Genomic DNA, 13,717 nt, shown 5'->3' with positions numbered 1-13,717 from the left:
CCCTCCGCTTTTTAAAAGCTACTTGATTTACTGAGACTGTCTTCAAGAAACCGATCTGTCAATTACTTCTCATCCCCTTTCCTTTGGCTTTCGAATTTTGGCTTTTGCCTCTTTGGCTTTTGAATTTTTCAAGCCGACAAATCACAAAACAATCAGACAATCAGGGGCAGTAAGATGAAGAGAAGGAGAAAACAGAGACAGCTCAGGAAGATGGAGGAAATGAGTGGGTTTCACGGCTCACGAGGGTCTGGCCATAGCCACAATGTACATCATCATTTTTCCTAATCGGGAAGCCCACACAAACACAACAATACATTAGACTAGACATCACTTAATGAGGGAGGAACTGATGGGAGGAAAAAATGTCACCTTCCTATAATGATGATATGCCATATATATGACAATGACAATTCTATTTCTCTCTCTCTCTCTCTCTCTCTCTCTCTCTTTCTCACACACACACACACACACACACACACACACAAACACACATTTTTTCTCTGTTCTCACTTGGCCAGAATCAAATTTCATTCAAGTCCTATCTTGCACAAGCTTCACACACAGCCACAATCTACACTAAGGGACAGTGCACACTTGCAATCCCTTTGTACGTGCACACAGCAAACTTGCAGCATGCACTAGTGTGTAGGGTCTTATTTCTTTCAATTCAATCAGGCTTATTGGATCATTGACACTCAGCAGCTTACCAATCACCCTGAGCTCTGCGTTGGAGTAAACCTCCCCGTGCTTGTTCCCGGCCACGCACTGGTATATCCCGGTGTCGGACAGTGCCAGGCGGCTGATGGACAGGGCGCCATTAACCACCTGCACCCTCTCCTGTTGAGTACAAAGATGAATTAAGGGTCTTTTACCGAGATTGCTAATCTGCATAAAAGCGGTCGGCATCTGGGAGCATGAAATATGCTTCTGGGCTGGCTGTCCGTATATTGGGCCGCTCGTTGCTAATGGGTGGGGGGAAAGGAAGCGAGAAGGTGGAGGGCACACTGATGAAAAAATTGACTGCAATGAATCTGTATTTAGTACTGCATATATTGTATGATAGTGTTTCCCAAGCAGTGTTAAAGTTTCGTTGGTTTTTTTGGTAAGAGGAGAGAGAGAGAGAGAGAGAGAGAGAGAGAGAGAGATGGAAGAGGAGGAGCTAGGTAGGTGAGCCTGGCTTATATTTTTAATCTCAAGGATGTGTCCCCATATTAGATCCACCCACACATTTGATGAGTGATCCTCTTGGGTATCATTAGATAAGAATAGATCACATTTATACACCTAAAAACTCAAAGGACATTGTTCTGTTATGACTTGGCACAGGATTGTTATAGAAACTGTTACAAATTTCAAGGCTTCTAAATATAAAATCACACTAAAAACCATCATAAACTCCAAGTCCACCATGTGTGCTTTAGACACCTCTCTCTCCCACTCCCATTACTATTCTCTGGCTCTCTGCCCTTGATCTCATGTTTTTCTTCAGACCTTGTCCCATAATGCTGTTAACGCACTTTTCCGACAATGCCTGTGGTCAGAGACACACACCGGCTAACCTTAAGCAAAACCTCAGCTGTTAATGTGCCACGTCTATGCGGGGGTACTCGCATAGTAGGGTGCTCTACCCTGCCCCAATCCAACCCTGCAGGGGCAATATAAGGGAGGGTGGTGGGACGGTGCCGGATGAGAAAGACGCGTGTGTGGTGGCATGCGTCTGTCTAGCACAGTTTGGCCAGTGCTATTAATTAACCTTGACAGTATTCTTAAATCAGCAGTTCTGCAAGGAGGGGGACCAGAGGGGGAAGCATATGCATGCCTTATGCTGAGTTAAAGTGATCGGCAACAGCTTTGATCACTTTGGTGCACAGGTGAGGCAAGGCAGCTGCTTGGAGCAACATCTGTGCTGTGGCAATGTGTACATTGTCGTACTCTATATCTTGGGCTGTTTTGACTGGTCTTGAGGGTTTAAAGATCTATAAAGGGAAAGTGAAGTGAAGACACAGTTGATCTTTGATTGAAAGGAATGGGCATTTAGAAGACTAGTTAGTGTATTTGTCATTATTGCATATCAAATCAAAGTCATTCAACTGCGTTCAAGTGCATTCCCACAGGCTAGCTTAGCTTAGCAGCTAACATCCCACCACACCAGTTCCATAGGAACTACAGAAATACTACAGTAGTAGTTCCATAGGAAGCTTCCAAGACTGACCAAGAACAGTTTTGAGCAGGTCACATTAGCAATGCTATATTTCAGAACACAGGGCAGAATGAAAAAGGTCCCCATTGATTAAGCATAATAAATGACAGTGAATGGCAGAACTTGATGCTTTCTACTTAAACAACATCAGTGACCTTTAGTTATCAGATTGATTAGGCAGCTGATGTTGACAATGACATTTGAAAATTGCAATACTCCTACACTGATTAATTCATTTACTTGACTGAGAAGCAGTGGCACACTATACCTTTCTGATGCAAAAGTCAAGGACCTCAGCTCAATCAAGCATTTAGCATTTTTCCAGCAAAATATTACTCGATTTAATATATATAGCACTTTTGATTGCTGTGTCTAGCTTTATAAACACAAGCTTCTGAAATTCACGTGTGCTTTGCAGGTATTGTGAACTGAATCAGTGAGAGAGTGACTTTTCCGATGAAGAGCCTAGAGTGAACTTCCCTGAATCTTGGCATTAAGACAAATGTATTATGCACAATGACATTAATACCTCTAATACCCCTGAATCATTCTGCTGGAGGTTGGAACTTTTCTTTCAATAAAGCACAAAGAAACCAACTGACAGAATGTTAATTATGCAGTGCTGAGAGCAATACAAAAGTGTTGGTGGATGGAAAGATGGCTTTTGCTGGGAATTCATTTGGACAGAAATATAGTCCCATTTCATATATATATATATATATATATATATATATATATATATATATATATATATATATATATATATATATAAATAAATATAATCTTTAGATGGATCAGTGCTGTTTTGTTTGCCAACGTATTGCACAATGAAGTAAAGTGTCTTTATTTATTTATTACATCCGTGCTGCACTGAGGATCTAGCGATCAATCTCTACTGAATAATGCTGCTTCCTAATGGCGGAATTTGGTTAGAATTCTGGGAAGTGGAGTATTTTGTAAATGCATCACTCTACAGGCCAATAACTCATCCAAGAAGTCAACAAATAGTGGCTGAATATTATCAAGGGTTGTGTTACATTTAAAGAGATAAAGGTGAATCACAGTTTATTGTATTCCAGTGAATTGCTATAATAGAGAGAAAAAAGCAAGGAGAGCATGTTTAGTAGACAGTAAAGGTATATTAGCTCTCTTCCATTAGTCTGTAGGGAAAATAGGATTACATTTTGCTCTGCAATTTCACAGATTTAATGGAAGATCACTGTGCCTCTGTCATAACTGTGTCCTAGGATGAGTATATCATGCAATAGATTGTCTGCTGCTAGCTACAAGAGACCACATTTAAACAATTTTATTCAACAGAATACATGCATTAATTAGAAATGGATTAATACTACTCATAGGATGACTCAGCATTGCAAGTTCATAGTCAAGGACAAAGGTAGACTGGTAAAAATCATTCCAAGGGGCCTTGCTATTGTTAATACAAGTTAAACGTTGTCTGCATTTGGGTCTGTACCAAATGAGATGAAACCACCAAAGCTCATCACGTCTCACACTAAACATGAGACAGGACCCTCTGCTGGATGGGCTATCAGAGAGGCCCCAGAGCCACCATTAAGGGCACTGTAAGGAAATGGTACCAGCTGTTTCAGGACAATTTTCATAAAAATTCTCATGTAGTAAGAAAGTCTTGCCTGCTAAAGGTAAGATTATTAAATCACGGCTATGTTTTACTAATCTGTGCAGTATCTTATAGTCATGAATTACAGAGAGAGAGAGAGAGGGAGAGAGAGGGAGAGAGAGATAGAGAAATGACAAACCTCAGTGGGTTCGAGGTTCTCTCCGTTCTTCATCCATCTGTAGGAGGGCTTGGGTTTGCCCGTGGCCATACACTCCCACACCAGAGAGTCATCGATGGCCTTCTGCACATCCTGCGGCTTTTCAATCAGCTGCGGCGGAGCTGGCAGAGAAAGGCAGGCACGGGAGTCAAGCCAAGTCGTGCTCTTTGCCCAGCCAACAAACAAACAAACAAACAGACACGCACATAAACAACAAAGCAAAATGGCTGATCGGTGTTTACAGGATGAACCAGGCAAAGATGTGCCACTGAGATGTGCCGCACTGCAATGATTGTGAGTGATGGTATGATGGGGTGGCCCCATGAAAGGTACCGCCATTTTGTGTATCATAGGAAAACAACAACAAAATAACAGCTACAAAAATAATCAGAAAATTGTGGGGATTTTGTGTTTTGCTCCACTACACTGCTAAGGGCAAAGAAAGGACGTTAATCCGAGCATCATTCGTTTGTGTGTGGGCCATACCATAAACTACTTTGCTCGATGCCATTAAAGTAAATTATGCCTTAATTATACATGAGTTGTATTGATTCCTATCTTTAAAGGCATGTAACTCAAACCTGGTTAATAATTGAGCAAAAAACCCAAGAGCACAGTCAGAACATCCTTTACGGACATGGTTCCTGTTGGGAAATAAATACATAAATAAACTGCAGAAATAAATAACTTGAATAACTAAGAGAGACAGACAAACATACAAATAGATAGATGCTGGAGGTCAGTTTCATGCATTTGCGCATTGCATTATGGCTCCCCTAAGACAGATAACTTCACTTGTTGTATTTCAGCACATCTGTCATAATTATGCTATAGTGGCCCAGAACCAGTCAGAAAGAAGCGGATGTCTTTTGCACACTGTGTACATGATGGCACTGCAAGAACGCCGTCGGTGTGCGGCCTCTCCCAGCTTTGTATTGTTGTTTGGTTTCTCCCTTCTCTCCTCCCTACCCTTGCTCCGTCTATCTCTCCACCTCTAGGAGAGTATTGACTATCAGCCCCCATCGCCTAAATCAAGCCCGGCAACCCGACAGCCAGGCAAGCCCAGCCTAAGCCCTGCAGAACACCAGTACACCTAGGTTTTTGCCTAGCAAAGAAACTGCAGGTCAGCCTAATTGGAATAAGTGCAGCGGGGTGCATTGTTCACGGACTGACCCTAGGTTGATTTGACATGTCCTGGAATGTACATTTCCACAGCCTTTCAATAGGTCTGCTTTATTTTATTATTTTTTTTAAACTCCAACACACTGCAGCTGGTTAAGAATATCACAGACATGCTAAAATGGACAATTAATAGCCCTCCTTTTCAGGTGGCCTTTGAATAACATAAAAAACTGCTGTCACTCTCGCCTTGCGAAGCAGGCTGGGAAAGCACTAATCGAGTTGACATGGGCAGAGAGGAGCGGGTGGACACGTGCTGCGTGGCTCTCGGCGAGAGTGACTATGTCTCCCTCTGCCTCAGCACTGCTGGTGGAAGTGATAAACATGAGATACACTTATTGATCTGCACATTCCCAGGCTCTGCTGACGAATGTCTTGCAGGGCTAATTCCACGGGACTTCAAAATAAGATTACAGATTTTTATCACCTGGCTGAGAGAGAAGTGGGGGTGGGGGGGAAAGAGAGAGAAGAGAGAGAAGAGAGAGAAAAGAGCGAAACAAACACAGAGAAATCTAGTGATAGACAGAAAAAAAGAAAGAGAGGACCAAGGCAACCGCAGAACCTAATCGTAGTTAAAATACGATTCACTGCTATTTGGCTATACATGCACCACAGAGTCCTTTATTTACTGGCTAGTGGTACTTTCAAGTGTCTTGTAAATAACAGCAAATTGTTTAATGCACAGAATGAGTTATAACCACTGGATGACCATAGGTGACATACAGGCAGAAGCGGGAGGGGACCCAATTGATGAGAGTGCGGCTGGTGCTGAAGGAATATCAAGGCGAACGGTTGTAAATTATCAACCCTTCTCCAAACGAACTGAGGCAGGTGGGTTGCAGAAGTGTGCGTATCAGCAAAACACAATCCTTTCCAAATAAAAAAACAACAATAACAAAACAGGCTTCACGACAGGGTTATGCTAGCTTCCTATGACACAGGGCTACTTCTCTAATGAACCTACTTGTATAAATCAGCACTAACACACATTTTATGCTAATCCTTTAGTTCAATCATGGGCCTTTTTTTGATGAACCTGTCCCCTCGCATGCACATGTCAAGGGGAAAATAAACAATGAGACAACGAGGCTAATAAAACATTCATCTCCGCACAGGCTATTCCTGTAAATGGGCCATTGGGCATCGGTGGTTGCGGCAGCGGAGCTAATGCGAGCGCTAGTGCCAGCGAGAACTCCCATAAGAGGAGGATAAATCCCACTGCTCTGTTGCCTACAGGTACTTACTTAATAGGGAGCTGTCTCATATGAACAATGCGGCGGTGCCAGTGTGGCGGTGAAGGGGAAAAAGGTCACGAACCCTTCATTTGAAAGTCCATATTAAACATGCTTCTCCTCATATGCCTGCTGGACAGTTATCCATGGATAGGAGCACAGGGGTCTGGTCATACACAATGAAAGGCTTGTTTTTACCATTAAAATATATATTCAGTTAAAACAGACTATAGAACAAATGTGCACTAAAGTTTATTGTGCAATTCACATAATGCAGACGTGTGAATTACTGTAAATTCTGTAACCATTTTTCATTCCTAGGCAAACTACAGTCCTGTAGGCTTCGAGTTTTCTTGTTTACCAAACAGTGACTTCAAACAGCCACGTAATATGTTAAATATTTCATAATTTCCTCCATTACTGAGACAGTATAGTGTGGATTAAAGAATTTCTTCAAAGGGTTTGCAAAGTAAATAACGTAAAGGAACAGATTAAAATAAACCTGAAATTAATACATAAACAAATTCCTAAGGGATATAATTGAAGTCAACAGTAATAATATTACTGGATGAACAAAACCAGGTGTTTTTCTTGATCCACATATTGCGTTTCAGTGTGTATTCCTGGCATATGTGGCTCCAAGAGAGTAACAGATGATCTAGACTTGACTTGGATGTCAGTCCCTGTGCCATCTAGTAGAGCACGCAAGCACACAAGATGAAAACCAAGGTCGTCTCCTCATTCTTTTTAATCTGGATAAAAAAATATCATAGGGCCTTATGACTTGAAAGCTTTAATCATTTTGATGCGGTGGTGAAATGCGGAGTCGCCCACACTCCTCCTTACGCTGATTTCCTGATGGCTGCCATTCAGGGAGGGGCGTAAGATTATGACTTTTGCGCTGAAAGAACGTGACACATGGCAATATATAGTCAAATATCTGGTGGCTTGTGGGTAGCCTTACCATAGAAGGAGAGCTTTCCCTGCACTGAATTCCTGCCTTTCGAGTTCTCTGCAATGCACTCGTAGATGCCAGAGTCCTCCGGCTGGAAGTATGGTATCTCTAGCACGCCGCTGACTGTCCTCATGTCCACCTTTCGAGAGAAGGGGACTCCGTCCACCCGTCGCCAGGTTATGGAAGGGGCCGGACTAGGTTGCAGGGTGAGGTGGGTGATTGGTGGGGTCATAGGTAGAATAAATAGGAAGGCAGGAATTGCCACATTAAGCCTGAATGCACAACACTATTTCATTTATTTGACATATTATTTATTTATATATCCCCCTCCTCCCCAAAGGCAAGTAATTTGCAAATTATTAAGTTTTTTGCATGCAGCCATCACTTACTTGCCCAATGCAAAGCACTCCAATTTCACTGTGGAGCCTTTTGCCACCTGGACCACCTCTGGAAACTGCACTTCAATCTTTGGTTCATACTCCCCCATAACACCTGAAGAATAAAGCACTCATCTAAAGACACATCACCTCGCAGGTACCTGCTGAAATGCAGGCCTCATAGTTTTATTACGTCTGCAAATGTTGCTACATATCATATTATATTCTCACTCATGCTTTTGATGTTTGTCATCTATTTTTCTTCATGAGTCTGTTTTGGAGACGCTCTGGATGAGCGGCGTGGACAATGTCTCTGATTACGAGACGCTTACGTTATCTGGAAGCTGCTGGGCTATGTGAGAAAGATTTAGGCAGATCCTCAAACATTCTACCAAACTGGTTGATTTCCAGACCTGTAGGCATTATTTTCTACTGTGACTGACTGCGAGCAAGGCTGTTTAAATTGACCCAGGATTTCAGATTAAGAACAGAAGCAGTTCTCAGATGTGATCTGGTGATCTTTTTATGTTTGTCAAACTGACTATTCCTACTAAGAAAATGATGACTCATTAAATGAAAACATAAAACCTTGTCCCTTGTTACTTGTGTGAGGATTACACTGGCAATCATTTTAGGTATAAACTGTAGTATACACCAAGCAATCAAGACAGGACAAATGCATTAAAGCTTCTAATAGTTCATTGGTTTCTTATCAGATAACTACATTCATTAAAGCTTACGATATGAAACCAGATAAATTAGGAGCTATTGTAATATTTGGCCATTCCTTATTTATAACCCCTGGTGAATTTGACTAATCTCAGTTGTTAACCCATAAGTCAGGAAACCCACAATTAGATCAGCACAGAACAAATGACCTTTCCATTCCAGGAACTTTGATAATGCCAGCCCATGGGGTGACAAAAAAAATGTGCACGGTATCTTATCTTAAATTTTGCAAAGAAACTGCTCATTAACCTTTGAGTATTGTTTGTATACCATGAAAAATAAATAAAAATAAATTAAATTTTGGCAAAATAATGCCTATTTTGCTTTATTTAATTCTGAAATGGAAGTTTTCTTTTTGTGAATTCTTTCTAGGGCAGGGTTTATCTGTGATTCATGAAAGACGAAACTGTCAGTCATATACCTATACTGCTACTAGATTATTGTAACAAAAATAACGATAATTATAATAATAAATAAGGATAATAATAATAATAATAATAATAATAACAGAAAGAAGAAGAAGAAGAAGAAGAAGAAGAAGAAGAAGAAGAAGAAGAAGAAGAAGAAAAACAAGAAGAACAATGAACACTTCCATGGCTGCCATGTTGACTCACCATCTATGCGCAGTATAAGAGGTGTGGGCGGGCCGTGTACATGGGTTTTTGTGACAGTATTGGTCACGACACAAGTGTAGTTTCCCACATCAGACGGTTCCACCTTAGCGATGTACAGGTTCCCTGTCTCCTGGGACACGAATCTTCGCACGTCCTGTTTCACGAATGATGGATACTCATTAAAAATCCAGCTGAACATCAACGCTGTTGAGAGAAATGGGGCGGGTGGAGAGACAAAAGTTGGCACTTAACATGAATTGAAAAAATATAAAGAGGTCATTTCACAGCTTGGAAAGCAGAGTATGTCGTGACATTTTCTCCTCTCCACTGAATCTAAATGGCAGAAGTCAGCACTGCTCATGAATCTTGTGCCTCCCCTGAGTTGCTAAATTAGCATTGGGGCTACATGCTAGGGTGAAAATTAATCAGGCTGAGGAGGGTTGTGGGGCTTGGCGGGTGAAAATTAATGACAGAAAAGGATAAGCAGTGTCCTGCCATTACTTGGCTTCCAGTAAAGAGGAGAGCAGAACTACTGTAATGATGCCTAACATCTTAAAATGTTTGCTGTTGTTTTTGAAAATTTTGTATCCACTTTTTCACCAGGAAATTAACAAAATAAGGTATTTAATCATAAGAAACTAAGGCATTATATTAGTGAATAAGGATTATGCATCAAAATGTCTTCTACCTGCACAAAAAAGAGGCAGAACATCACTCAATATTACATATCAATCAAATGAATAACACAAGATATTCATTGTGCATCCTGAATCCAAAAATAATACAAAATCTAAAAGTTATATGATGCTTTCGATGATTCACCATTCCACACAGTTCATTTCTATAAAAAAGGCATCTAGCTGCAACGGGCAGGGCTCTCACTCTGGGAAACAAGCTGGCTTAATTCACACTAGAAACATCCTGAAAAAAATTCTGCCAGAAATCTTGTTGACCTGTAGTTGCCACTCTTCATAGTCATTCTCCTACATGAAATGGCAGCATGCACTTAATGTCGTATCTAAAAGTGGAAGGTCACCCTACCGGCACAAAACACACAGCTAGAGACATGACCTTTGGGAGTTACAATTGCTTTGCTTTTTTGCTGATTCAATTACCTACTATGGCTGCCAGTCTTGGTTCTTTGCGAAAGACGGAAGAAACCAAAAGCTATGAAAGTAGCCTTTCAGTCCGTGAATATCAGAGCACGACTTGAGTCGACAAACACAACTGTTCTTTTGGAGAAAGAATGTTATATAGTGGAGTTGTATTCCTGCAACATTCAAGATCCTAAACGAATGAAACGTGATATTTGATTATGAAATAAGGCCTACAAAAGACCATGATAATATAGGTTAAGGGAGGCATGTGAGTTTTCCTTCAAAGTATATACAATGTATATTGCACAAGTTGTCTAAAATGAAAAAAAATGTTTTTTTGGTCTTCCAGCAGAGTCTCTGTTTGTCGTATCCCTCTTAAAGGTCTGTTGTGCCACCTCATGTGTCCCCATGAGGCTCATCATGGCTATCAAATCATATCAAGTAACTGCAGTGATTATGACGATCCCAATTTTCAATGCATTTTCATAATTTTTATGCCATCTCGTTATATTGCTTTTCTTTTTTTAAAATAACAATAACAATAAAGCACAAGCATAACAAAAAAACTAATTCAGAAAAGATTTAAAATTAATAAAAGCATTTTCTAATAGTACTAATATTATTTTATGTTTACTTCATATGTTGCAAGAAAGTTCAATTAGCACAGGGAATGGTACGGTTTCTTTAAGAGACCTACTATGTGTCTTGCTGTGTGACTAAATGTAGGTTCTGTGTTATACACTTGATGCACATGATGAAGTGTTCAGAGAAATAATGATTAATGAATCAGTCTGAAGAAGAAATGTTCCATGTCTGTTCTGTTTGTTCTTTAAACTGTGTGCTAACTCACTACCTCACTGAGCCCCTGAGGAGGGTGGGTGTCACTCGTGGGAAGAAAGTATTCCTACAAAGGCCCAGAAACATATGACACAAGTATCTACATATATGGTTCTTGCCGTTAGTAATGCTCTGAGTTCAGACAGGAACAGAGTACAGAGGACCCAGTCACAACATGACGCCAGTCTGAAAAAAAAGGGCCAAAAGTGCAAAAAATTGGAGGCAAAAAACATTATTTTGGTTATTTTAATGTAGCTTTAGTGTGAGTGAATCTTCAGTTTGGACTAAGCCATTTTCTATACCTTCTACACTATCTACACATCCACGATGTCTACGCTTCTAAACTATCTACTCTAACTATACTATACTATACTACTACAAAAGCGAAACTCTGGCTCCAGTCAGAGTTTTATTTCCAAGTCCTAGCGTGTTACCGGTGTTACAACACCAGCAGGCTCGTAGCAGAAGCAGTGCTACTGCATTGGGGGAACAGTACCTTACTCCACTGCGGCGCTAGGTCGAAAGCAGGCAAGTTTCAGGCTGGCTGGTGCAGGGCCACGGTTCCCATGGCTTCTGGAGTTTTTGCTAGGCAAGTTGAGAAGCCTTTCTCCCTGCTACCCATCTGATTTGTGCAATTAATACCCAAGACTTCAAAACCAGCAGCCAGGCACTCCATCAAAGAGCTGAGGACATCTGCTGCTGGAATCTGCCATCCTGTAGACCCAGTGAGACTTAGAATGTTTGACACTAGGATTCTGAATTTTCACCACTGAGACCTTACTTTATTTTTCATCAGGAAACCTGCATTTGTCTGTTTGCTTTATAGGCTGCTTGAAAACTATCCAGAAATGGGACTTCTTCCCGCAGTGGTATGCTTTATACCAAGAGGGATTTGATTCCAGTCCTCAGGGTCCAGGTCTTAGAAATTTTCCACTCTGCCTTTACATGAATCCAGTTACCAGTTACATGAATCTATTAAATCAACTAAGGGATTACAATAGCCAGGACTGGATTAGGATTCGTGGTCCAGATTTGAATGCCACTGTTCTAAATGTTCCCACAAATGAAATTTAACATTACATGTGAATAGTGAATACAGCCCACAAGTCTTCAGTGACAGATCTATTTTAAAAAAACAAAAAACAAAAAAAACCCTCTAATGTTGTAATGTTGTAATCAACAGTTCCCTGATCAAGTTGGATCTTGGCAGCCTGTTTAACTGACAGACATGTAGCATCTCCCCCTGCGAGCCCAATCAAGTCAGTTTGCTCATTAGCACACCGCTAATTACAGAAAGCAGTCTTGAAGGACTCCTGCCTTAGCTCTCTCGAATTGCCTGGTCATTCATCACAGTGTAATCCATAGTCACAGACCTGGGTCCTATCATGCAGAGAAAGGGAACCAGAGCAGGCTTTTCAAACTATTTTCCCCATGGTGAGTTTGGCAGAGTCCTGAGGGTGGAGGGAAACACAAAGGCTAACAGAACAATTGAGAGAGGCGCAGAGACCTGAGACACAATGAGAGGCAGAGGAAAGAAAACTTGTTTCTTCTTCTTTTCTCTCTCTCTCTCGCCGTCTTTCTATCACTTTCTATTTGACGCTTGCAGACACAATGATTACAGATCAGTATGCTGCTACCATACATGACTGAGAGAGGGATAAGATGTAATCAGCTAATGATTCTTTACTGTAACCGACTGCTGACTGACTCTTTTGGCCCCACTCATTGGCAATGATAATGTCACACTTTCAGAAATACTGCAGACTCTCTAAGTAATTGGATAGTAACACTTTTTTTGACTCAGAACTCAAGCACACTGAACATTAGGCTAAGCACAGAATGTCAGTCTTAATGTTCGGGTAGTACAGCGTGCTGGAACTATGTAGTAATCACAGGCATTTCTTGCTTCAAAGTCATTTCAGGGAAAAAAAAAGTAATCAGACCATCCACTCCTTGTTTGTTCTTAGCTCTGTGCTGTTACTTCAATAGTTTAGAAAGATAACAAAACATGTGGACTTGATTCTAGATGAGGCATTTGTTCCTGTGGTCTGTTGCTGTTGCTTCCTTGAGCACAAAAGAAGCATAATAAGGCTGAATAAATCAACTAGGGCCAAAAAATTGGATATGTCAAAATCAATATTTATGAACTGTTTGGATTTTTTTTAAGAAGCAAGAACCAGTATATTTAACAACAACAATGACTGGCATATCACAGAACCTGGTATGGTAGTGCATGGTCTTAATCAAGATATTTAATGAAGATAAATTTCTATACAGTTCAATCTCATTATGCAAGCACAAATGTGTCAATAAACTGAATGCACCAGCAAAAATCTCAGGGGACACAAGATGAAAACCACTGTTAAGCAACAAGACCAGGTAACACTTGCTTAAAAAGTGCACACACACACACACACACACACACACACACACACACACACACACACACACACACACACAAAAAAAAACACCTGTTGCTAAGTGAAAGGAAACTATGGGGAAAAAATCCCCACAAGCCACCTGGCTGTGTGTGGCTGTCAATAGGACTAGCTCACTTGTCTTTGCTGATGATGTAACTGCAGGATGAATTCAGAAGCAGACAGGGACATCTTCACTGCTTAGATACAACTCAATCCTGCAAAATGTAATGCTTTACCTTACTGCAAGGCACTGAGCCAAAATATACCACCAAAGCCAC

General features: G+C 40.9%; 1 protein-coding gene across 5 annotated transcripts in view; it reads right to left on the bottom strand.

Annotated features, from left to right (window-relative positions):
• Positions 1-13,717, bottom strand: part of cntn4 (contactin 4) — a 105,916-nt gene that overhangs the window by 37,662 nt on the left and 54,537 nt on the right. For all 5 annotated transcript variants that reach the window (XM_027005015.2, XM_027005011.2, XM_027005010.2 and 2 more), the window contains exons 6-10: positions 9,086-9,289; positions 7,755-7,857; positions 7,375-7,559; positions 3,982-4,121; positions 708-837 (exon numbers count right to left, since the gene is read on the bottom strand). In XM_027005015.2, coding sequence (XP_026860816.2) covers positions 708-837; positions 3,982-4,121; positions 7,375-7,559; positions 7,755-7,857; positions 9,086-9,289 — 762 coding nt within the window. The remainder of the gene's footprint in view (positions 1-707; positions 838-3,981; positions 4,122-7,374; positions 7,560-7,754; positions 7,858-9,085; positions 9,290-13,717) is intronic.

Source organism: Electrophorus electricus, chromosome 3, assembly GCF_013358815.1.
Source record: "Electrophorus electricus isolate fEleEle1 chromosome 3, fEleEle1.pri, whole genome shotgun sequence".
NCBI lineage: Eukaryota > Metazoa > Chordata > Actinopteri > Gymnotiformes > Gymnotidae > Electrophorus > Electrophorus electricus.
The sequence above is the reverse complement of the archived record's forward strand: the minus strand, read 5'-3'. Positions and strand labels throughout refer to the sequence as shown.